The sequence below is a fragment of the Stomoxys calcitrans genome, chromosome 4 (genome assembly GCF_963082655.1).
Source record: "Stomoxys calcitrans chromosome 4, idStoCalc2.1, whole genome shotgun sequence".
Classification (NCBI taxonomy): Eukaryota; Metazoa; Arthropoda; class Insecta; order Diptera; family Muscidae; genus Stomoxys; species Stomoxys calcitrans.
The window spans coordinates 108,153,984-108,181,257 of record NC_081555.1 but is presented as its reverse complement, the minus strand read 5'-3'; the positions used below and the strand labels follow the sequence as shown (position 1 = coordinate 108,181,257).

Sequence of the window (27,274 nt, the reverse complement as noted above, 5' to 3'; positions counted from 1 at the left end):
TAAAAAATCCTTTATTGAATATTTAGGCAAAAAAATGCATAGGTCTACCATGATTTTTTGGGGTCTTATTAAGTGAAAATGGCTTCCTGGAAAGGTTTTTGTCAAAACCGCTTGGCACTCAATGTGTCAAAGTTTAAGCTCGGCCGAACAAAATCTTTACACCCAGAGTTTTTAGTTAAGGCTATACTAGTTTCTTTGAATCAGTGCAATGTGTTTAAGTTGTTTATTTTATAGAAAATTACTGTCCGAACCGGGCCCGCTCCGCAGCTCCTTTTATTTGAGCCCTATATTGTCATGGTAGGTTGTTGTTGTAGCCATATTGTCATGTGAAGGTGGCATTCCTCGTCAAGCAAATGGAGGTGAGCAAGCTCGTTCCGGTCCAAAGGACCGATCGCCTCGGGAACATGGCGGCCATTAGTTATTTAAAGGCGTCAATAACTCGACTTGTCATATCGAGCATCATAGGAACTCAGTATTTATGCAAGAGCCGGTGCCGCCCGGCCTCTTACCGAGACTCTCCGTTCGATACCGCTGATTGTCCGCGACTGTCATTGCAGCTACTCCGTATGGAGCATTTCACTATCCGCTACCTGCGGACGCGCCCGTTAGCTCGCAGCTAAGCTTCTCGTGATAGCAATGAACAGCACACAGATTGGACCTCAATATTCCAGCCTGTGTGGTGCTCACAACTATACCGTGCCGGGCGTATTTTTGTTAGTATATGTTGGTGAGCTTGCACAACTATTTTATAACAGCAGATCGTGTGCAGTAGGTGGATTTTATAAAAGCGAGTTTGTGGTATATATTAGGCTTAACCGTTGAATAAATTGGCATGAATCGAAATATATTTTTTCACAGATGTGAATATTATATTTTAAAACGAATGGTATGGTAAGGCGAGTGTGTGGTACATATGGCGGCTGAATGGATTTTAATGAAATTAGCATCAATATATGAAAATTAATTTTCCGAAAAGAAAATCCATGAAAATGAGGAATTAATTTTCAATAAAAGAAGATGAAGCAGAAACACAGAAAAGCCATAGGTGGAAGTGTTAGTGATGAGAGTGCGAGAGGTGACTGGTATGTGCGAGAGAAAGAGTATGCTAAAAGAGGAAACTATTGGGGTGCGGTTGTGTGATGTTGTGATGCGTGTTGCCCTACTTTTTGTTCTTTGGTATGAAGGTCTGTCATTAGCTTAATCTGCGGCTATGTATGTTGGCAACGTTGATATGTAGGCCAATAATGGCAATATGATATTCAAATGAAAGGTATATGGCAGTAGGGTAAATATTTTTCCGCCTAAACGTAAAAACACTAAATAGTAAGTATGGTTAGCGCCTGAAAGGACTATTGTAAGTCATGTTTATACCACTCGCCCCTCTTTCAATTCCCACCAATCGGACATATAACCCCATAGTGATAATATGGGGCAGAAATTAAAGAAGAGGGGTAAGAATCCGACAAATAATTAGTGAAAATGAAAAACAAAATTGACTGTGCGGCTTCATAATCTTAACTTTTTGTACCCACCACCGAAGTATGGGAATATATTCATTTTTTCATTCCGTTTGCAACTCATCGAAATATCCATTTCCGACCCTTTAAAGTATATATATTCTTGATCAGCGCAAAAATCTAAGACGATCTAGCCATGTCCGTCCGTCTGTCCGTCTGTCTGTTGAAATCACGCTACAGTCTTTAAAAATAGAGATATTGAGCTGAAACTTTGAACAGATACTTTTTTTGTCCATGAGCAGCTTAAGTTCGAAGATGGGCTATATCGGACTATATCTAGATATAGCCCCCATATAGACCGAACTGTCGATTTAAGGTCTTAGGCCCATAAAAGCCACATTTATTATCCGATTTTGCTCACATTTGGGACAGTGAGTTGTGTTAGACCAGTCGACATCTTTTTTCAATTTGGCCCCGATCGGTCTAGATTTTTTATATAGCTGCCATATAGACCGATACGCCAATTTAGGGTCTTAGGCCCATAAAAGCCACATTTATTATACGCTGTTGCTGAAATTTGGGACATCTTTGATATCCTTATTCAATTTGGCCTAGATCGGTCCAGATTTGGATATAGCTGCCATATAGACCGATTTCTCGATTTAAGGTCTTGCGCCCATAAAAGGCGTATTTATTGTCCAATTTTGCCAAAATTCAGGACAGTGAGTTAAGTTAAGCCCCTCGACATCTTTCTTCAATTTGGCCCAGATCGGTCGAGACCCATAAAAGGCGCATTTAATGTCTGATGTCACCGAAATTTAGGACGGTGAATAGCGTTAGACCCCTGGATAGTCTTCGTCAATTTGGCTCAGATCGGTCCAGATTTGGATATAGCTGCCATATAGATCGATCCGCCGATTTGGGCTCTTAGACCCATAAAAGCCACAGTTATTATCCGATTTTACTGAAATTGGGGACATCTTTGACAACTTTATTCAATTTGGCCCAGATCGTTCCTCGATTTAAGGTCTTGCGCCCATAAAAGGCGCATTTGTTGTCCGGTTTTGGTAAAATTTGGGACAGTGAGTTAAGTTAAGCCTCTCGACAACTTTCTTCAATTTGGCCCAGATCGGTGGAGACTTGGATATAGCTACCATATAGACCGATCTCTCGATTTAAGGTTTTGGGCCCATAAAAGGCACATTTAATGTCTGATGTTGCCGAAATTTAGGACAGTGAGTTGCGTTAGGCCCTGGAATAGCCTTCTTCAATTTGGCTCAGATCGGTCCAGATTTGGATCGGTTTATTTTTAGATATAGCTACTTGAAAGAGGCCACCGTAACGCAGAGGTTAGCATGTCCGCCTAAGACGCTGAACGACTGAGTTCGAATCCTGGCGAGACCATCAGAAAAAAATTTCTGCAGCAATTTTTTCCCCTCCTAATGCTGGCGACATTTGTTAGGTGCGATGTAAAACTTCTCTCCAAAGAGGTGTCGCACTGCGGCTCGCCGTTCGGACTCGGCTATAAAAAGGAGGCCCCTTATCATTGAGCTTAGACTTGAATCGGACTGCACTCAATGATATGTGAGAAGTTTGCCCCTGTTCCTTAGTGGAATGTTCATGGGCAAAATTTGCAATTTTACTTAAAAGACCAATATTTTGTTATACATAATTGAACAATGACTTGTACTTATACTATTTGGTCCATGTCGGAACATATTTCGATATAGCTGCAATGGGGCATAAGGTATGCATTTTTCACCGGATTACGAAAGGTGGTTTTTATATACACCCGAGGTGGTGGGTGTCTAAAGTTCGGCCCGGCCGAACTTAACGCCCTTTTACATGTTGAAATATGCATTGCATTCAACCGAAAGGTTTTGGCAAGTTGTGTATGCCAACAATGTGGAGTATACTTGAAGTCAAGATACACCCATGAGATCTAGAAGTTTAGATTATAAATATAAGTAAATTTTTAATGTGTGTATTGTATTGGGTTGCGCAAAAAGTAATTGCGGATTTTTTAAAAGAAAGTAAATGCATTTTTAATAAAGCTTAGAATGAACTTTAATCAAATATACTTTTTTACATTTTTTTCTAAAGCAAGCTAAAAGTAACAGCTGATAACTGACAGAAGAAAGAATGCAATTACAGAGTCACAAGCTGTGAAAAAATTTGTCAACGCCGACTATATGAAAAATCCGCAATTACTTTTTGGGCAACCCAATAGATTCGAGTTGTGTAGGGTAGATTCGGTGGTTTAGGGCATTATATAGTCGGCTGAGCCCCACTTAAGCCTTTCCTTATAGATTTTTGTTTTTTTGATAAAAGTGTTGCAATGCTACTTTTACAAATTTCCAAGAAATCCTGCATAGTTTTTATCAGTAGCAATTATTATATTAAGTATAGTAATCATAGTGTGTTGTTTAAAGCTGTTTTGTTTGTATATGTGTCTATTTGCAGATAGTCCAGTATCACCAATGACAGCATTGGTTCCATTGGTTTTCGTAATCGGTGTGGCGGCAGCGAAGCAAGGCTATGAAGACATACAGCGTCATAAATCCGATAACAAAGTCAATCGTACAAAAGGTAAACATTGTAAAAATGCCACACAACAAAACAAATAATGCAAATAGAAAATGAAAGTGAAAGTGAAGGAGATACACTGAAAAAAAAACCAATGTCCTGCAACTAAACAACATTTTTCATTACAGCTACCCTAATACAAAATGGCAATGAAAACCAAATACAATCCCAATACATATCTCCTGGAGATTTGGTTTTAGTGAAACGAGATTGGGATGTTCCCTGTGATCTGGTATTGTTGCAGTCCTCAGATCCTCATGGCAAATGTTACATAAATACCGCCAATTTAGATGGAGAATCGAATTTAAAAACTCTTATGGTTCCTCGAGAGCTACCTGCAGTGGGTTTAGAGGCAATGAATTCTCTGGGTCGCATAGAATGTGAACACGCCAAAACTGATTTATATAGTTTTAATGGAAAAATTGAATTAACCTCACCGGAAGGCCTGGTACTGCCACTTACTGCAGAAAATGTTCTCTTACGTGGTTCCAGAGTCAAGAATACCGAAAGCATTATTGGTTGTGCTGTCTACACAGGCATGAGCACAAAATTGCAATTGAATTCTCGCCATACTCGAAATAAATTTGCCTCCAGTGAAATATATTTGAATCGCTTTCTTATATTCAATTTGATCCTGATGTTTGGCATTTGCGCTTTGTTGTATTTTCTAAAAAATCGTGCCGAGGTAACCATCATACCAGATATGGAATATGTGGTCACTACTGTGAACATCTATGCCTTTACACAATTTTTCCAAGATTTCTTTTCATTTTTGGTGTTATTCAAATATTTGGTACCTATCTCTATGTATGTGATTGTTGAAATGTGTCGTGTAATGGCTGGGCAATTTATGAGATGGGATCTCCATTTATATGACGAGGCCACCGATCAGCCCTGCATGGTTAATGCAACGAATTTAAATGAGGAATTGGGTCAGATAAATATTCTATTTTCGGATAAAACTGGCACACTGACCAAAAATGAAATGATTTTTCAACAATGTTCGATTGTTGGAAGAAAATATCATTCTCATCAAACGCAATTGGAAGAGGAGGGAACAAAGAATGTCATTGATTACAATGGGTTTAATGTAAGTACTTGAGTAAGTTTGAAATTTTTGATCCTAGTTCTGGTTTTACTTTCAGGAAGACCAACGAAATTTTTTCCAAGCCTTGGCCATATGTCATACAGTTCAAGTTGCTGGTGATATTCAGGGAAGCTCTTATGAAAATGGAATATCGGATGTGGGCACTACAGGAGCATGGATGAATGGGGACTCTAAGAAAAATATATCTAATAGTACAGGGAAAGGTAAGTAAGGTTATGTGGAAAAGAAGGTACGAATATTAATCCGCCCCATGCTACTATGGACATACACCCAAGCCAGTAATCGGCTTGTTGTGGGCTCTAAATATTAACAAGAAACAAGTAAAAGCGTGCAAAATTCGGCCGGGCCGAATCTTGGAAACCCCACCACCATAGATTCTGGCAAAAATTTATAAAAATAACCGAACAAGGATGATCGAGAGATAGTTTTACATGGGAGCAGTGGTTGGAAGTCATAACAGATCACTACATGAAAAATCGGACAAAAATTGCGGCTTGTAAGCGCTTAAGAAGTCGAATCGGGAGATCGGTTTATATGGGAGCTATATTAGGTTAGGTCGGAGGCCACCGTAGCCCAGAGGTTAGCATGTACGCCTATCACGCTGAACGCCAGGGTTTGAATCCTGGCAAGACCATCAGAAAAAATTTTCAGCGGTGGTTTTTCCCTCCTAATGCTGGCAACATTTGTGAGGTACTATGACATGTAAAACTTCTCTCCAAAGAGGTGTCGCACTGCGGCACGCCGTTCGGACTCGGCTATAAAAAGGAGGTCCCTTATCATTGAGCTTAAACTTGTATCGGACTGCACTAATTGATATGTGAGAAGTTTGCCCCCGTTTCTTAGTGGAATGTTCATTATGCACAATTGTTGGAAGTCATAACAGAACACCACAATCAAAATTTCAGCCAAATCGGACAAAAATGTTGGCTTCTAAGGGCTCAAGAAGTAAAATTGGGAGATCGGTTTCTATGGCAGCTATATCAGGTTATAGACTGATTTGGCCGACACGGGATAACTATAAGCACCACACAGGCTGGAAATTTGAGCTCCGACTTGTGTGGTGCCCATCGTTATCATGGGAAGCTTAGCTGAAAGCTACCGGGCGCGTCCACAGGTTGCAGATGGTGGAAAGCTCCGTTTTTATGCGGAGTAGCAGCAAATGCGGCCGCGGTCAGTCAGCGATTTTCAAGAGGAGAGTATCAGTGAGTCTCTCTTAATTGAATACTGAGTACCAATGATACTCGAGATGACAAGGCGAGCTATTGGAGCCTTCAATTAACCAAAGGCCAACATCAGCGTCTGTTCCCAGGTTAGGGGCGGCTGGAGGCGAGCGTCGGATCTTGGTGCAAGCTGCTCGCCACAACGAGGGATACATGTGCAATCCCACAAAACCCATGCGGTTGGGGCGCTGGGCCAGTAACCCGCCCCCGGAAAACTATGAGAACTACTATGAGAAACAAAGGAATAGAAAAAAAAGAACCCCCCTCCAACGTTGACGACCCACGCAACCAAAAAAGGACCATGATTTGCGGATCTGCACCTGGAATGTCCGCACTCTTTATAGTGAAGGTGCAGTATACGCGCTGGCGGATGTATTAGAGAAGCACAAGGCAGATATTACCGCCTTACATCAGCGTCTGTTTCCAGGTTAGGGGCGGCTAGAGGCTAACAAAACCCATGCGGTTGGGGCGCTGGGCCAGTAACCCGCCCCTGGAAAACTATGAGAACAACTATGAGAAACAAAGGAATAGTAAAAACGGACCTCCACAACGTTGACGACCCACGCAAACGAAAAAGGACCATGATTTGCGGATCTGCACCTGGAATGTCCGCACTCTTTATTAGAGAAGCACAAGGGAGATATTACCGCCTTACAGGAAGTGCGATGAACTGGGAATGGAGTCACTACAACACCAAACGGTGCCATAACACCAGTCATGAATTTGGCTGTGGATTTGTGGTTAGTCGGAGACCGAAACACCTTGTCTCCAGCTGTACTCTGGTGGATGAGAGGCTAGCCACAATCCGCATAAAAGCTTAATTCTTCAACATCACCCTTATTTGTGCTCATGCCCCGACGGAAGACAAAGACGAGCAGACCAAGAATATTTTCTACGAGCGCCTAGAGAGAGAATACAACCGCTGCCCCGCCCATGATATTAAAATCGTCCTGGAAGATTTTAATGCGAAAATAGGGATGGAAGACATTTTTGGTCCAACAGTCGGAAAGTTTAGCCTCCACGAGATAACGTCCGGTAATGGGTTGAGGCTGATAGATTTCGCCGCGGCAAAAAACATGATATTTAGTAGCACCAGATTTCAACATAAAAATATTCACAAAACCTCATGGATGTCACCCGATCAAAACACTAGAAACCAAATTGATCACGTTGTGATAGATGGAAGGCATTCATTCAGCGTGTTAGATGAACGATCGATCCGTGGAGCGAGTACTGATTCGGATCATCACCTTGTTGCAGTAAACGTTCGCACCCGTTTGAACATGGCGAGGAAGGTACGATCTGACATTGCACGGAAGCTGGACATTGAAAAGCTGCAAACACAACAAATGGCAGCGGCATACTCCACTCGACTGACCCAACTGCTTGATGAAAGCACTCCTTGTTCCGATGATATAATAGCACAGTGGCAAACTTTTGCCCACTCCATGAAAAATGCTGCGAAATCCGTACGGAAGCCTCATCCAAGGAACCCAAAGTAAAGGGTGATTTTTTTGAGGTTAGGATTTTCATGCATTAGTATTTGACAGATCACGTGGGATTTCAGACATGGTGTCAAAGAGAAAGATGCTCAGTATGCTTTGACATTTCATCATGAATAGACTTACTAACGAGCAACGCTTGCAAATCATTGAATTTTATTACCAAAATCAGTGTTCGGTTCGAAATGTGTTCAAATTTTGACAAATTTTGTTCAGCGATGAGGCTCATTTCTAGTTGAATGGCTACGTAAATAAGCAAAATTGCCGCATTTGGAGTGAAGAGCAACCAGAAGCCGTTCAAGAACTGCCCATGCATCCCGAAAAATGCACTGTTTGGTGTGGTTTGTACGCTGGTGGAATCATTGGACCGTATTTTTTCAAAGATGCTGTTGGACGCAACGTTGCGGTGAATGAACACATTTCGAACCGAACACTGATTTTGGTAATAAAATTCAATGATTTGCAAGCGTTGCTCGTTAGTAAGTCTATTCATGATGAAATGTCAGAGCATACTGAGCATATTTCTCTTTGACACCATGTCTGAAATCCCACGTGATCTGTCAAATACTAATGCATGAAAATCCTAACCTCAAAAAAATCACCCTTTATAACCAAGAGTGTCGAGATGCTACTGAATTCAAGAATCCGGCATATAGAGCAACCCTGTAATCAGTAGCAATGCGCCAGATAAAGGAGAGGTATCGGGAGAAAAGCAGAGAGGAGAGACGTCTATTCCGCAGAAAGAAAAAGGAAAAGCAAAGACGTGACTGTGAGCGAATTGAGATGTACAGGAGTCAGAATGAAGTCAAGAAATTCTACCAAAAAATTAAATATCAAACCGATGGCTTTGGGGCGGGCACATCCTCCTGCAGAGACAAAGAAGGAAATCTGATATCTGACACAGATAACATGCTGAGGATATGGAAAGAACATTTTACCCTACTGCTAGTGTCCGACGTTTGCGGTGAAGAGGATATCGCAAAACCAATCCCTGATGATGGTATAGAATGTCAACCTCCTAGTCAAAATTAGGTCCAAGTAGCAGTGACCCGACTAAAGAACAACAAGGCAGCAGGAGCCGACGGGGTACCCTCTGAACTTTTTAAGATCAGAGGCGACACGCTGATAAGGCGTATGCATCAGCTTATCTGCACAATCTGGCTAGAAGAACGCATACCCGATGATTGGAGCCTCAGCATACTATGTCCCGTACACAAGAAAGGAGACAAGACGGAATGTGCCAACAACAGAGGAATAAGTCTTCTCTCCATCGCATACAAGATACTCTCGAGCGTATTTAAAATTAAAACCTAAAGTCAATGAGATAATTGGGCCCTATCAATGCGGATGTAGACCTGGTAAATCCATCCTGGACCAGATATTCACACTGCGCCAAATCCTGGAAAAGACCCGAGAAGGACAAATCAACACCTACCATCTCTTTGTTGACTACAAAGCCGCCTTCGATACTCCTTTACGTTCAACGGTATTTCAAGCCATGTCTGAGTTTGGTATCCCTGCAAAATTAATAAGACTCTGCAGGATGACTCTTGCTGATACGCGTTCCTCAGTAGGAATAGGAAAGAATCTCACCGAACCATTTAATACCAAACGAGGTTTCAGACAAGGATACAGCCTATCGTGTGATCTCTTTAATATCCTGTTGGAGAAGATTATACGAGATGCAGAAGTTATGGCACACTAATCACAAGAGAGCACATGCTACTTGCCTATGCCGACGACATCGATATCATAGGTCGGTCATCGGAAGTAGTAACTGCAGCCTTTGAAAGAATCGAAATAGAGTCAGTGCAAATGGGTTACTGCCATACCCATTTTCACTGACTCTATTTCGATTCTTTCAAAGGCTGCAGTTACTACTGTACTGGAGATAAGATGAAATGGATGATTTCAACTCCCAAAAAGCCTTGCACAACCGATCAGATAAAGTAAATGGAGAAAGTAGGGAACCACAGCTTTGAGACAGTCAGTAACTTTATCTACCTCGCACCGCCGTAACCGAAACGAACGACACCAGTTTTGAGATTAAGCGAAGAATAATACTGGCAAACGGATGCCACTTTGGACTAAGTAAGCAGTTTAGATACAAGGCCACCTCTCGACAGACGAAGATTACACTATACAAGACACTGATACTATCCGTGCTGTTATTTGGTTCTGAAGCATGGGTACTTGTGAAAGCAGATGAGGCAGTGCTTGGAGTATTTGAGAGAAATATTCTTCGTAAAATATATGAACCAGTTTGAGTTAATGGAGAATATAGGCGACGTAAGAACCACGAGCTGTATGAGGTGTATGACGACGATTGCATAGTTGCACGCATCAAAATACAACGGCTGCGTTGGCTAGGTCATGTTGTCAGAATGGATGCAGAAGCTCCAGCAAAGAAGTCTTTTGAAGGCAAACACGGTTGTACACGCAAACCGGGAAGACCAAAAGCCCGATGGAAAGATCAAGTGGTGGGAGACACCTTGAAACTTGGCGTCAGAGATTTTAGAATGAGCGCAGAAGATCGAGGCGCTTGGAACGCTATTCTACGTTCTCCTAGTGGAATAACTATTCTGTCATAGCCAATTAAAGTAAAGTAAGACTGATTTGGACCGTACTTGGCACAGTTGTTAGAAGTCGTAACAGAACACTACATGCACAATTTCAGCCAAATCGGGCAAAAATTGCGGCTCGTAAGGGCTCAAATAAGGAGATCGGTTTATATGGAAGCTATATCAGGTTATAAATCGATTTGGACCGTACTAAGCAGAGTTGTTGGAAGTCAATCAAATCGGACTAAAATTGCGGCTTGTAAGGACTCAAGAAGTCAAATCGGGAGATCAGTTACTATGAGTGCTATATCAGGTTATATACCGATTTGGACCGTATTTGGCACAGTTGTTGAAAGTCATAACGGAACACCACAGACAAAATTTCAGCCAAATCGGACAAAAATTGCGTGGTCTAGGGGCTCAAGAAGTCAAATTGGGAGATCGTTTTATAGGGAGCTATATTAGGTTATAGACCGATTTGGGTCGTACTAAGCAGATTTGTTGGAAGTCATAACAGAACACTACATAAAAAAATTTAGCCAAATCGGACTAAAATTGCGGCTGGTAGGGACTCAAGAAGTCAAATCGGGAGATCGGTTACTATGGGAGCTATATTAGGTTATAGACCGATTTGGACCGTACTTGGCACAGTTGTTAAAAGTCGTAACAGAACACTACATGCAAAATTTCAGCCAAATCGGACAAAATAGCGTCTTTTGGGGTCTCAAGGAGTCAAATCGAGAGATCGGTTTATAGAGAGCTATATCAGGTTATAGACCGATTTGGACCGTACTAAGCAGAATTGTTGTAAGTCACAACAGAACACCATATGCAAAATTTCCAAATTGTACAAAAATTGCGGCTTCCAGCGGCTCAAGAACTTAAATTGGGAGATCGGTTTATATAGGAGCTATATCTAAATCTGAACCGATGTGGCCCCTTTGCCCAATCCCCAACAATCCCCTACATCGATATTAAGTATCTGTGCAATCTTTCAAGCGCGTTCGACCTCTATTGTGATTTCGACAGACGGAGGGACATGGCTAGATCGACTCAGTACGTCGAGACGATCAAGAATATATATACTTTATGGGGTCTAAGACCTATATTTCGAGGTGTTACAAACGGAATGACTACATAAGCTGCAAATAAGCTAAGAAAAGGTGCTGGTCAGTGCTATGTTTTTTTGATTCTGTTTCGAAAAGAAGTTGCTTTATCATCGAGCCTGAACATGAACAGGATAACACCCATTGATGTTAGATAATGTTTCTCGTTCTTTTTTGACACGGAGTTTATGGGCTAATTTTGAAGTTTGCATTTAAAAAAATTATTTAAGATATATTTGTAAAAACATCAGCAATAACATATTCTTTTTTAATTTGTTCAATGCTTTAGCTAGTAATGGAACCGAAGCAACAGCATTTGACGAATCTCAAGCCCCCTCAGATTTCCAAAAACAAATTGAAAGAACTATAAAGTAAGTAAACTCGTTTTCACACTACAATAAAAGCGAAATAATCTCCAATCCCCTTCTTTTAGAACACTTGACTATCAATCCTCTAGTGCTGATGAAAAAGCTTTGATAGAAGCATGCGCTAACTTAGGTTTGGTTTACACCGGCGGCGATGATGAACAATTGAAAATTCGCATTGTAGACCCTCACAAGAATTCCACGGATGAAATTGTTTTTGAAAAATTGCATACATTAGAATTTACCTCCGAACGTAGAAGAATGAGTGTCATAGTGAAGGATGCCTCTGGCGTTAGGTGGATTTATACCAAAGGCGCCGAAAGTTGCATATTTCCTTTGTGCAATAAGGAATCACAAGAATTGATTACAAAAACCGATGATCACATCACAGATTTTGCACGTTTGGGTTTGAGAACTTTAGCCATTGCAAGGAGAAAAATTGGTGATGATGAATATGGAGAATTTTTAAAAGAATTGAAAGAGGCCAGCTTTTCTTTGGACAATCGCAATGAACTGAACGAAATGTGTTATGAAAAAATGGAAAAGGGTGAGTTGAAGTAAAGGGGTGTTTTAATCTAAAAAAACCCAAAAAGTTTTACTGGAATCGATAAATTGATCTCTGCCATTTCATAATAAATTCATGTAACTTTAAGCACCACACGGGCTGGAACTTTAAACTCCGACTTGTGTGATGTTCATCATTATAACGAGAAGTTAAGCTAAAACCTATTTGGCGCGCCTGCAGGTTGCGGACACTGGAAAGCTTCGTACTTATGCGGAATAGCGGCCGCGGGCAGTCAGCGATTTTGAGTGAAGAGTCTCAATGAGGGGAAGGGTAGCACTGACTTTTACTTAAATACTAGGCGACTAGGTGAGCCTTCAAATAACAAATGGCTCACATCAGCGTCTGTTCCCTGGTTAGGGGCGGCTAGAAGCGAGTGTCGGATCTTGGAGCAAGCGGCTCGCGATATCGAGGGATACCTATGCGATCTGACATAACTAGAGATGGGTTTCTATCGGGTGAATACCCAATGCTTGGGTATTTACTGGATAAATACCCAATAAATACCTTTTTTGGGTAATTGAAATCATTTTGCAAAAATTTGTTTAGAATTTCTTATTCTCTGTATCTAACACTGACGTACGGATCTCATCAAATTGAACTATAATTCTATATAGCCGCTATATAGACCGATCTCTAGACTTAAAGCGTTGAGGCAATTAAGTCCTAATTTTTGAAATTTGTCATAGTGAGTTCTGAAAGACCCCTAACCAGGTCTATCAAAACTCACTGTTTCAAATTTCATCGAAATCGGATGAAAAATGATCCTTTTATCGGCTCAAAACTCTATATCGGGAGTTTGGTCTATATGTCAGATGTACCCAAGTATGGTCCGATCTGGATGATATTCAACGCGAAGGTGTAGAGGGTTACTAAAACTCACTGCTTCAAATTTCATCGAAATCGGATGAAAAATGCTAATTTTATCGGCTAAAAACAGTATATCGGGAGATCGGTCTATATGGCAGCTGTAACCAAATATGATCCGATCTTATATTTCCTACCAAAACTCACTGTGCCGAATTTCATTTAAATCGGATGAAAAATGCTCCTTTTATAGGCTTGACACTTTATATCGGGAGATGGGTCTATATCCAAATATGGTCTGATCTGGACGATACTCACCATATCGCACTGTTTCAAATTTAATCGAAATCAAATGAGAAATGCTCCTTTTATCGGCTAAAAACTCTATATCGGGAGAGCGGTCTATATGGCAGATATATCCAAATATGGTCTAATCTGGACGATATTCAACGCGAAGGTGAAAATGGTTACCATAACGCACAGTTTCAAATTTCATCAAAATCGGTTGAAAAATACGACTGTTATGGGCTCAATACCCTATGTCTGGAGATCGGTCTATATGGCAGCTATATCCAAATATGATCCGATTTGAACCATAATTCCCAAGAATGGGTCAGGGTCTACCGAAACTCACTATGCCAAATTTCATCGAAATCGGATGAAGAATGCTCCTTTTATAGGCTCAATACCCTATATCGGGAAATCGGTCTATATGAAAGCTATATCCAAATATGGTCCGATCTGGACCACAATTGGGCCACATCACTGTGCCAAATTTCATCGAAATCTGGCAATATATTGATATTTTATTGCCTTAATACCCCATATCGGGCGATTGGGGGAGGCTACTGCAGCGCAGAGGTTAGCATGTCCGCCTACCATCAGAAAAATGTTCAGCGGTGGTTATCCCCTCCAAATGCAGGCTACATTTTTGAGGTTCTTTGCCATGTAAAATCTTCTCCCCAAAGGTGTCGCTCTGCGCCAAGGATTCGGTTATGAAAAGGAGGTCCCTTATCATTGAGCATAAAATTGAATCGGACAGCACTCATTGATTTGTGAAAAGTTTCCCCAGTTGCTTAATGGAATTATCATAGGCAAATTTGCATTTGCATCGGGAGATCGGGCGGTTGGTTCATAGGGCAGCCGTACCCAAATATGGTCCGATCTAGAGCACATTTCACAGAAATAGGTAGGGGTCTACCGGAACTCACTGTGCCAAATTTTAACGAAATTAGATGAAAAATTACCAGCGCATTGCCTCAAGACTATAAGTCTGGAGATCGGTCTATATAGTTTCTATATATAAAAAAATTCCGATTTTTTGAGATCAGAAGGTCAGGTTTATATACAAAGAATAAGAAATCATCAAAAATTGTTTGAAAATGTTTTTATGCCCAAGATATCTGCAAAAAAAATATAAATACCCAGATTTTTGGTATATGGGTAAATACCCGGCAATTTTCCAAATTTTCTGGGTAAATACCTTTGGGTATTTGCACATCGCCCATCTCTACACATAACCCATGCAGTTGGTGCGCTCGGCCAGTGCCGGAAAATTACCAGGATTACTCTGAGAAACAAAAGAATCCTATAAACGGACTCCCCTAACCAAACTAAAAAAGGACCATGATCTGCGGATCTGCATCTGGAATGTCCGGGCTCTTTATAGGGAAATACAGTATACGCACTGGCGGATGTATTGGAGAAGTACAAGGCAGATATTAGCGCCTTACAGGAAGTGCGATTGAACCGGGCATGGTGTCACAATGGCACCAACCAGCGAAGAACTTCCCCTTGGGAAAACTAGTAAGTCCTGCTTAAAACAGCCCTGATAACAGCGCTTCAAAGCCTTTTAATAGAGGGACCGTATGCCTTCTAATATAAAGCTTCCAAGACTGCCTTGCAACTTCTAAGTGTTTGACAAGGGTTGCCTCCACCGTCGTTATTTATTCCTTCTGAGGTACCCCATAAAAAATATGGAACACCTGTGACTATCTATTGAACCTTTGATGTTTTAAGCAGCAATTCTGTCCTTCTTAAGGCCATGTAATTACTATGAAAGGCAAGTACTAATCTGGTAATTTCACTCAATGTTAAAAAGATATAAACATGGAGTTCGGAGACCAGTTCTCGCAGATGCAAAACAAGCTCATTTTCCCTCTGGGTTACTTTAGCTGCCAAGACACGAGGTATGAATTTAGCTATGGATTTGTGGTTAGTTGGTCACTGAAGCACCTTGTCTCCAGCTTTACTCTGGTGGATGATAGGCTAGCCACAATCCGCATAAAAGCCAAATTCTTCACCATCAGCCTGTGAAGCTGTGGTTTTGTGGTTAGTTGGTTACTGAAACACTATGTTTCCAGCTTTACTGCGGTAGATGAGAGCTAACCACAATCCGCATGAAAGCCAAATTCTTCCCCATCAGCCTTATTTGTGCCCATTCTCCAACGGAAGACAAGGACGAACTGGCCAAGGATATTTTATCTATGAGCGCCTAGACAGAGTACGACGCTGCCCCGCCCATGATATTAAAATCGTTCTGGGCGATTTTAATGCAAAGATAGGAAGGCCACCGTGGCGCAGATGCAAGCATGTCCGCCTATAACGCCCAACGCCTGGGTTCAAATCCCGGCGTGAATATCAACAAAAATTTTCAGCGGTGGTTATACTTATGCTAATGCTGGCTACATTTATAAGGTATCCTGCCATGTTCAAACTTCTCTACCAAAAGATGTCGCTATGCGGCACGCCGTTCGAGCTCGGCATAAAAAAGGAGGCCCGTTGTCATTGAGCTTAAACTTTAATCTACAGTCTGATTGATATGAGAGAAGCATCCCCCATTCCTTAATGGATTGTTTATGGGAAATTTAGTTAGTAGTTAGATAGGGAAGACCGAGAGTGTAGATATGCTAAAGTCAAGAATGCGGCTTACAGAGCAACCCTGCAATCATTAGCAACGCGCCAGATGAAGGAGAGATATCTGAAGAAAAAGAGAGAGGTGAAACGACTATTCCGCAGAAAGAAGAAGGAAATGCAAAGACGTGAGTGTGAGCAAATTGAGATGTACAGGGCTCAGAATCAAGTCCGGAAATTCTACCAAGAATCAAACATTAAACCGATGGCTTTGGGGCAGACACATCCTCCTGCAAAGACAAAGAAGAAAATCCGGAAACTGATACAGATAGTGTGCTGAGGATATGGAAAGAACATTTTACCCTACTTCTAGTATCCGCCGAGGGCTGCGCAGAGGATACCGCAGAACCAATCCCTGATGATGTTATAGAATGTTTACCTCCTAGTCAGAATGAGGTCCAAGATGCAGTGACTCGACTCAAGAAAAACAAGGCAGTAGGAACCGACGGGTTGCCTATTTATAACCGAAGCCGAATGAGGGGCTATATTAACATATAGTCCGTTCTAGACCCTAGAAGGCATGAATATTGGGGTCTTTTAGCTACTCAGTGTGCCAAACAAATTTCAGCGAGATCGGACAATAAATGCGGCTTTTATAGGCCTAAGACCTTACATCGGGAGCTCGGTTTATATGGAGGATATTAAGATGTAGACAGGTTTGGACCACATTCCCCACGGATGTTGGGATCTAAACTTTACTTATTGTGCTGAATTTCAGCAGAGAAATTGGGCAATAAATGCTGTTTCCATAGGCCTAACACCTTTAATCGAGAGATCGGTCTAGAGGGAGCTATGTCTAGATATAGTTCGATATAGTCCATCTTCGAACTCAAATTACCTATGGACAAAAGAAGAATAATTTCAAATATCTTAATTTTTGAAGACTGTAGCGTGATTTCAACAGATAGACGGACAGATGGATGGATGGAATGGAAGGACATGGCTAAATCGTCTTAGATTTTTACGATGACCAAAAATATGTGTACGCATACTTAAAAGAATCGGATTTTCCCGTGATGAAATTGCAGAGTATACTGAAAACTTTTCATTTTCTCAGATGACGTTTGGACACAATTATCAAGCAGTGCTGTCTTCGCGAAAAATTCAACTCATAAAAAAATCACCGTTTATTTTCTTAGGCTTCTGAAAAATTGTGTTTAATAAGAATCTTTCCTTTTTCAGATCTTGATTTATTGGGTGCTACAGCCGTAGAAGATGCTTTGCAAGATGATGTGGCCGATACTTTAACATCTCTTAAGAGGGCTGGCATTAAAACCTGGGTCTTAACCGGCGACAAAATGGAAACTGCTCTTAATATAGCCATATCCTGTGGCCATATTACACCAAATGCCCTGAAATATTTCATAACCGAATGCAGTAGCAAGGAAGATATGTTGGATCATTTAGATAATCTTGACTACCATATGAAATTCGCCCGAAATAAAGACTTTGCTTTACTAATCGATGGCAAGAGTTTGGCAGTGGCTTTAAATGAAACGTCCAATGAATTTCGAGATTTAACCATAAAATGTGATGCAGTGCTTTGTTGCCGTTTGAGTCCTTTGCAGAAGAGTAAAGTTGTGGCCTTGATAAAAAGTTCGCCTGAGAATTTTATCACCGCAGCCATTGGTGATGGGGCGAATGATGTTAGCATGATACAAGAGGCTCATGTGGGTATAGGCGTTATGGGCAAAGAGGGTCACCAAGCTGCTCAGTGTGCTGATTTTGCTTTTGGCAAATTTTATATGCTTAAGCGTTTGTTGCTGGTCCATGGCCATTATAATAGTGTGCGCTTGGCTATGATGATTTTGTATTTCTTCTACAAGGGAATATTCCTTATGGGTGTTATGTTCATATTCCAATTTTATACCTTGTTCTCAACAACATCGGCCTTTGACTCGCTACCCATGACTTTGTATAATGTCATCTATACCACATTGCCTATGTTTATTTTGTCGCAGACAGAGAAACCCTATCCACAGGAAATGCTATTGAGGTAGGTGGCAAAATAATTGGTATAAAAAAATTTAAATAAATTAAAAATATGTTCCCCAATTTAAGTCAACCAGAGTTGTATAAGAAAATCACCAAAAATAAACCCCTGCATTGGACACCGTTTTTTGTTTGGAATTTATCGGGCATATATCATGCTGTTATATGTTTCTATTTCGCCTGGTGCATCTTCTCTGTCAACGATGTGATTTTGAATGTAGGCCAGACAGCTGACTTGGCCAGTTTGTGTGCTTTGCTTATGCATGTGGTAATTCTGGTGGAACATTTGAAGCTATGGCTGGAGACTAAATATCAAAGTTATTGGTTTATTTTCTCCACATTTTTCTCCATACTGGTATACATTGGTACTATGGTGCTTTATGACAGTTTTAATATGTAAGTATTTTATAAACAACTATAAAAAATACTTGTGATAAATCTTATTTTTTATTCCCAGCAACCACGACACCGACTTATATTGGACCTACAACAAGGTGCTGGTTTCCATTCCAGCCTGGCTGTACAGTATTTTAACCACTGTGGCATGTTTATTGCCTGATTTTACAATTAACATCGCTATAAAGGGCTTAAACTTGCACCAGCGATGTTTCAAAAGAGGAAAGGATATTTCAAGCTGATTTAGGTTATAATGTAAAGCGTACACTTTTATTATTACTATTATTTTAATTTGTTGGCTATGTCATACTTTTGCTAATTATATCAAATCTTTAGTTTTAAGTTTTTTACCTTGCAACGAACAAAACGAATTTAAATAAAAATTAAAATAAAAGTTTTTGCTCTTTCACCCTCCGGTGAAAATAGGATAACTTTAGGACCCAAATTCGGCACGGATATTGAGTCTAATATATATGTCACTATTCAATTTTGTAGAACAAAATATTGGTCTTATTGGCAGATATATCCAATTATAAACCGATCTGAACCATATTAAGGTCGGATATAGTGAGGCTCAGAAAAACTCACTGTTTCAAATTTCAGCGAAATCGGGTAATAAATAAAGCTTTTATTGGCTTCAGACCCCTTATCGGCAGATCGGTCTATATGGCAGCTTTATCTAAATATAGTCCGATCAGAACCATATTTAGGTCGGATATCAGGAGGCATAAAATAACTCACTGTTTTAAATTTCAGCGAAATCGGGTAATAAATAAAGCTTTTATGGACTTCAGACCCATTATCGGGAGATCGGTGTATATGACAGCTATATCCGATCTGAACCATATTTACGTGAGATGTCGGGAGTCAGGAAAATAACTCACTGTTTTAAATTTCAGCGAAATCGGGTAATAAATAAAGCTTTTATGGACTTCAGATCCATTATCGGGAGATCGGTCTTTATGGTAGCTATATCTAAATATAGTCCGATCTGAAACATATTTGGTTCATAGTTGTCGGGAAGACTTAAGCTACTCACCGTTTCAAATTTCCGCAAAATCGGATGAAAAATAAAGTTTTTATGGGCATTAGACCCTTTATCGGAAAATCGGTATATATAGCAGCTATATCCAAATATGGTCCGATTTGGCCCGTTCAAGAACTTAACCAGCGTGCATCAAAAAACGTTTATGTGCCAAATTTCAATATCTCAATTTTTGAAGGCTCATGAGTGATTACAACAGACACACTGACATCGTTCAATCGTCTTAGAATTTTACGACGATTTATATGGCAGCTATATCAGTTTATATACCGATTTCGACCATACTTGGAACAGTTGTTGGAAGTCATACCAAACCGACATATGCAAAATTTCAACCATATTGGATAATAATTGCGCCCTCTAGAAGCCAAAGAAGTCTAACCGGGAGATAGGATTATATGGTGGCTATATCAGGATATGAACTGATTTAGATCATACCTGACACAGTTGTTGGAAATCGAAATTAAACACTTCATTCAAAATTTCGGCAAAATCGGATAGGAATTGCGCCCTCTAGTGGCTCAAGATGTCAAGATACAAGATCGGTTTATATGGCGGCTATAGCAGGATATTGACTGATTTAGACCATACTTGACACAGTTAAAAATCAAAATAAAACACTTCACGAAAACTTCGCCAGATCGGATAAGAATTGCGCCCTCTGGAAGCTCAAGAAGTTAAGACCCAAGATCGGTTTATACGGCAGCTATATCAGGTTACAATCGATGTTAGCCATACTTAGCACAGTTGTTGGAAGTCATAACGAAACATGTCATGCAAAATTTCAGCTAAATCCGATAGGAATTAGGCCTTCTAGAGGCTCAAGAAGTCTTATCGGGAGATCCGTTTATATGGTGGCTATATCAGGTTATGAATTGGTTTAGACTATACTTGGCACAGTTGTTGGAAGTCATAACGAAACACCACGTGCAAAATTTGAGCCAAATCGGATAAGAACTGCGCCCTGTAGAAATTAAGACCCACGGTTTATGTGGCAGCGTTATCAAAATATGTACCGATATGGCCCATTTACAATCCCAACCGACCTACCCTTATAAAAAGTATTTGTGCAAAATTTCAAGCGGCTAACTTTACTCCTTCGAGAGTTAGCGTGCTTTCGACAGACGGACGGACATGGCTACATCGATCAAGAATTTAAATACTTTATGAGGTCTCAGATGCATATTTCGAGGTGTTATAAACGGAATGACGAAATTAGTATACCCCCATCCTATGGTGGAGGGTATAAAAATTTTAAAGAGTATAAAAATTTTAAGGCAAAATGTTTATGAAGCCACTGAGATGAAAAAGTTTCTCTCAAAAACCCATGCCCAAACTGAAACGTTAGTAGCCGACATGGGTGTAAGAGCTGAGAAACCAGAGGACATGCTGAGGCTTTTGATGAAAACACATTTTCCACAGTATACGACAGGACTAACGGAGACACCGGAATCTTGGAATAATGAGGTTGATCGAAGGCTTATCATTACAGAGTCTATGGCAAAGGAAGCCTTGAGGAGCGTCCAACCATCTGTGCGAAGACGTTAACGTTGGCGGTATGCAATGACATCGAGGGGCCTTCTTACAATGTGCGGACCGACACACTGATCCAATCCTTAGAACAGTACCGGGTGGACCCGGTCTTAGAGACTGGATAAACCATATGCTAAGGAACACATGGATAAATTGTGCGTCCCATGACATAAATAAATATAAGGGAGAAAGTGGCACAAGGCACGCCACAGGGGGACATTTCATCGACACCCTGTGGCGATGCAATGGTTATATATAGTGACCATAAATACGGATGCAAACTTAGAAAGGGTTTGAACCAATCTGCTATGCAGATGATGTCATTATACTTCTAAGAGGCAAGGTTTCGAACCAGCCATGCGCTAGGGCCGAAAGCGTCTTGCAGATGGCATATGACTGGGCTGAACCTGGGGGTCTCAATGTTAACTCAGAGAAGAAATATGCCTGTTCACGAGGAAGACGAAAGTGGACCAATTTGACGTACCACGTTTCCTCAATAGAACGATTTCGATATCTGACAAGGTCAAAAACTTAGAAGTGATCTTGGACAGGAAACTTAATTGGAATTGTTACATTCAGGAGCGTACTGATAAGGCTAAAAGATTTTGGGCACTGTGGAGATGAGCCGTAGGCTCGAAATGGAGCCTGAATCCGAGAATAGTTCACTGACTTTACAGGAGATGGATGGATGGAGATATAGCCATGTCCGTCCGTCCGTCTGTCTGTCGAAAGCACGCTAACTTTTGAAGGAGTAAAGCTAGCAGCTTTGTGTTGGTCGGTTGGGATTTTAAATGGGTCAAATCGGTGCACCCTGGCACCCAGAACAGGTGAATTTTGAACTGTTCAGCCACCTCGTTGGAAGATCTGCTACAGTCGAGGGCGGTTTTTGTGTTCAGAAATGCGTTCTCCAGGGATTTAATGGCAGCCTGGCTGTCTGTGAAGATATTTATGCCAATCGTAGTAATGACATTTTATGTCTTAGCCATTCCACCACTTCCTTAATTGCAAGGATCTCTGCTTGATACACACTGCAGTGGTCAGGTAACCTTTTCGATATGACCAGTTCTCGACCTTAAGAGTACACCTCAAAGCCCATCTGGTCGTTTACTGTGGAACTATCCGTATAGAAGTCTATGTTACTTCTGTTACCAGGGATATCGTAGTTCCAATCGGTTCTATCAGGAATAGTGGTACAGTTATTTTTAAAAATTGGCTCAGTTAGGGTGTAATATACACTGCATGGAACATGGGATTTTGTATTAAGGATAACACAATGTCCGTAGCCGCCACATGACCAAAGAGAAAGCACTCTTAGCCTCACGGCAGTGGCCGCTGCAATTTGGGTAGCCACAATGTCCAGAGGCATAAGATGTAGCATTAAATTCAGTGCATCAGATGGTGTCGTCCCCAGTGCGGCTGTGATGCATAAACAGCCATCCTTTGGATCCGGTTAAGTATTGATCAGCAGGTGGACTTTTGAAGCGTCGTCCATCACACCGCAACACCATATAGCATTATAGGTCTGACAACTGCAGTATATACCCAATGCATAACACGCTGTCTAAGCCCACAACTTTTGCTAATGGCTCTTTTGCGGGTGTATAGGGCTAGAGTTGCCTTTCTTGCCCATTCCAAAATGTTGGATTTGCAGTTCAATTCCCTATCCAGCAACTTTCTGTCTTGAGCCGTAGAGCGAAATGCTTGAAATATTAATTAATTTTTACATGGCTGCCATACCATTTTTTCAAATGGCATAGTTTCTCACAAATCTCGCCAGTATTAGGAGGGCATAACCACAGCTGAAAATTTGTTTTCATGTTCTCGCCAGGATTCGAACCCATGCGTTTAGTGTCATAGGCGGACATGCTAACCTCTGCGCTACTGTGGCCTCACACAATACAAGGCATTAACCAACTTAGGAGCCTGATATGGAAAACCTTTATGGATTTTGTAAGTAGCACGGAAATTCTGACTTAGATTATCTTTTTCGAGTTTACTTTTCTGTATTTAAAGCACACTACAAGCCGATTACTGGCATAGGTGTATTTTCGTAGTGGCATAAGACGTATAATATCCGCACCCTCTTTTCAACCTAATCTAACCTATCCTATGGGCTAAGGTGGCCTCCAGACCAGGGCTGCGGAGTCAAGCAATTTTAACTCGTCTACAACTCCGGGAAGGTTGGTTGACTGCAACTCCGCCTCAGACTCCGGAGTCGACTACGAGCACTTAATTTTTATACCCTCCACCATAGGATAGGGCTATACTAATTTCGCCACTCTGCTTGTAACTCCTCGAAATATTCGTCTAAGACAGCATAAAGTATCTTTATTCGTGATCGTCATGATATTTTAAGTCGATCTAGTCATGCCTGTCCATTCGTCTGTCTGTCGAAAGCACACTTACTCTCGAAGGAGTAAAGCTAGTCGCTTGAAATTTTGCACAAATACTTCTTGTTAATGTAGGTCGGTTGGGATTGTAAATGGGCCATATCGGTCCATGTTTTGATATAGCTGCGATATAAATCGATCTTGCATCTTGATTTTTTAGCCACTAGAGGGCGCAATTCTTATCGGATTTTGCTGAAAATTTTAACGAGGTGTTTCGTGGTGATCTACAACAACTGTGCTTAGTATGGTTCAAATCGGTCCACAACCTGATATAGCTGCCATATAAACCGATCTTGAATTTTAATTTCTTGAGCCTCTAGAGGGCGCAACTCTTATCCGATTTGGCTGAAATTTTGCATGTGGTGTTTTGTTATGATTTTCAACAACTGTGCTTAGCATGGTTGAAATCGGACCATAACCCCATACAGCTGTCCTAAAACCCGATCAGGGGTCTTGACTTCTTGAGCCTCTAGAGGGCACAATTCCTATCTGATTTGGCTGAAATTTTGCATGAGGTGTTATGTTATGATTTTCAACTACTGTGCAAAGTATGGTTGAAATCGGTCCATAACCTGATATAGCTGGCATATAAATCGATCTTGAATTTTAACTTCTTGAGCCACTAGAGGGCGCAACTCTTATCCGATTTGGCTGAAATTTTGCATGAGGTGTTATGTTATGACTTGACTTCTTGAGCCTCTAGAGAGCGCAGTACATATCCGATTTGGCTGAAATTTTGAATAAGGATTTATGTTATGATTTTCAACAACTGTACTAAGTATGGTTGAAATCGGTCGATAACCTGATATAGATGGCATATGAACCGATCTGGGGTCTTGACTTCTTAGGCCTCTAGAGGGCGCAATTCTTATCCGATTTGGCTGAAATTTTGTAAAACGGCTTCTCCAATGACCTTCAACGTACGTGTTAAATATGGTATGAATCGGTCTATAGCCTGATACAGCTCAAAATTTTTTTTTTTAATTTTGCTGTTTTTCAATTCAGCCTTATTTACTTTTCAATATTTTACTGGAATTCATTTTCAAGATATGATATACTCAAATGTAAGAAACCACGAAATAACGATAAATAATTCAAATAAAAAACAAAAATACCTCGAGCTATAGTAGTACTCTTCAAAATGGTGTTTTGCAAAAAAGTTCTCTGAAATTTTACCTTAAAAAAAATATGCGTGAATTCGCCTATGTTGGGAAATATAACGTCAGTCCAAAGTACCAATTAAGATAACAAGAAACTTGTTGTAGCTAGCAGAAAAAAAAATTGTATATAAACGTAAATAAACAAAAAGTTGCGCCATCATTTTTAAATATTGCTATACATATAATAGATTGTGAAAGCGAAGCACTGTTTACATAAAAGTCTTCATTCATGCATCTTCTAATAATGGTGAATTTGTTGCACATTCAAATATTATCATTGTCGTGCACAATAATCATGGTTGTTTATTTATTTACAGTGCCATAAAGATTAATTCGATATTATCAATCCATAAAGATTTCGATATATGTTGTTAGAGGTTTCTGCAATTTATACAAATTTTTAATAAAATTGTGAAATAAGAAAATCTTTGATAAGTATGAAGCTAAAGATGACTAGTGAAAAGGCATTAAGTTTGGATGGGCCGAAATTTGGATACCCACCACCTCGAGTATATATGTAAACCACCTTTCGTTATAAGCCGGTTAAAAATTCATTATTTATGCACCCATAGCAGCTATATCCAAATATGGTCCGATTTGGACCAAGTTCGCCACGAACATTGAGTGGTCTAATAAAAATAAGTCACTGTTCAATTTTGGTCCAATATTGATCTTCTTGGCAGCTATATCCACAAATAGACCGATGTGAATCATACAGGACACGGATGTCGAAAAGCCTAACATAAGTCACTGTGTCAAATTTCAGCGAAATCGGATAATAAATACGGCTTTTATGGGGCCAAGACTTTAAATCAAGAGATCGGTCTATACGGCAGCTTTGTATGGGAGCTATATCAGGTTATAGACCGATTTAAACCGTTGTTGGAAGTCATAACAGAACATTATGTACAAAATTTCAGCCAAATCGGATTAAAATTTATGCTTCCAGGGGCTCTAGAAGTCAAATCGGGAGATCGGTTTATATGCGATCTATATTAGATTTAGCTAGATTCAAATCTGGACCGATCTGGGCAAAATTTAAGAAGGACGGCGAAGAGCCTAACCAAACTCACTGTCCCAAATTTCAGCGAAATCGGACAATTAATGCGTCTTTTATGAGACCAAGAGCTTAAATCGGGAGATCAGTCTATGTGGCAGCCATACCCAAATCTGGACCTATCTGGACCCAACTGAACAAGGATGTCTAGTGGCCTAACATAATTCAGCAAAATAGGATAATAAATAAGAAATTTATTACAAAACCACCAACTGTACCCTGTACCACCATTGTGGCTGTGATAAAATGTAGTCCAACCGTTTGTTCGCATATCCCTTCCATGCTGATAGTCCGTCTGTCGGTTTTATACAGCTTTCGTCAGCTTTCGTTTGTAACAACTTGCAATATGCGCCTTAGGCCCCATATAGTTTATATATCCTTGATCGTCATGACATTTTAAGTAAATCTAGCTATGTCCGTCTGTCTGTCCATCCGTCCGTCTGTCTGTCTCTCTGCAGAAAGCAGGCTAACTTTCGAAGGAGTAAAGCCAGCCGCTTGAAATTTTGCACCAATTCTTCTTATTAGTGTAGGTCGGTTGGAATTGTAAATGGGCCAAATCGGTCCATGTTTTGATATAGCTGCCTTATAAACCGATCTTGGGTCTTGATTTCTTGAGCCTCTAGAGGGCGCAAATCTTATCCAATTTGGTTGAAATTTTACATATGTCGTTTTGGCATGACTTCCAACTACTGTGCCGAGTATGGTCTAAATCGGTTCATAACCTGATATAGCTGCCATATAAACCGATCTCCCGATTAGACTTTTTGAGCTTCTAGAGGGCGCAATTCTTATCCAATTAGGCTGAAATGTTGCACATTTGGTTGAGGTTAACTAAATCAGTCCATAACATGATATAGCCGCCATATAGACCGATCTCCCGATTAGACTTGTTGAGCTTTCTTATTCTTATCCAATTTGGTTGAAATTTTAAATATGTCGTTTTGGCATGACTTCCAACAACTGTGCCGAATATGGTCTAAGTCGGTTCATAACCTTATATAGCTCCCATATAAACCGATCTCCCAATTTGACACTCTGAGCCACTGAAGGGCGCCGTTTTTACCCGATTTGCCTGAAAGATTGGAGGTGGTATTTTTCTCTAACAGCCATGACAAGTACGGCCCATATCGGTCAATAACTTAATGTAGCGCTTATAGTATGGGTGATTTTTTAAGAGCTATAGGAAAGTTTCTCAACAAAAAAACACATAAAATTAAGAAAAGTGCATGAAACCTTTATTTGAATCGATAGAATGGTCCATGTAATTTAATGTTTGAAGATTTTTTCATGGAAATGTTGTCCGTGACTGCGTCTCAAATGGTCCATCTGTTTAATACAATTTTGGCATACTCTTTCTACCATTTCGCCCGGTATCTCACGAAAAAGAGCCTAAATTTTATCTTCCAATGCGTCAGTTGAAGCGGGCTTATCTGTATAGACATGAGCTTTAACTTAGCCCCCCAGAAAATAGCCTAAAGGTGTCAAATCACACGATCTAGACGGCTAATTCCCGA

General features: G+C 40.5%; 1 protein-coding gene across 1 annotated transcript in view; it reads left to right on the top strand.

The window, feature by feature from the left end:
* LOC106081306 (phospholipid-transporting ATPase IF) overlaps positions 1-18,823 on the top strand; it is a 36,209-nt gene extending 17,386 nt beyond the window's left edge. The window contains exons 3-10 of the mRNA XM_059367237.1: positions 3,921-4,046; positions 4,172-5,133; positions 5,189-5,354; positions 11,830-11,911; positions 11,974-12,452; positions 17,370-18,183; positions 18,249-18,575; positions 18,637-18,823. Coding sequence (XP_059223220.1) covers positions 3,921-4,046; positions 4,172-5,133; positions 5,189-5,354; positions 11,830-11,911; positions 11,974-12,452; positions 17,370-18,183; positions 18,249-18,575; positions 18,637-18,817 — 3,137 coding nt within the window. The 3' untranslated portion in view covers positions 18,818-18,823. The remainder of the gene's footprint in view (positions 1-3,920; positions 4,047-4,171; positions 5,134-5,188; positions 5,355-11,829; positions 11,912-11,973; positions 12,453-17,369; positions 18,184-18,248; positions 18,576-18,636) is intronic.
* Positions 18,824-27,274: the final 8,451 nt, after the last annotated feature.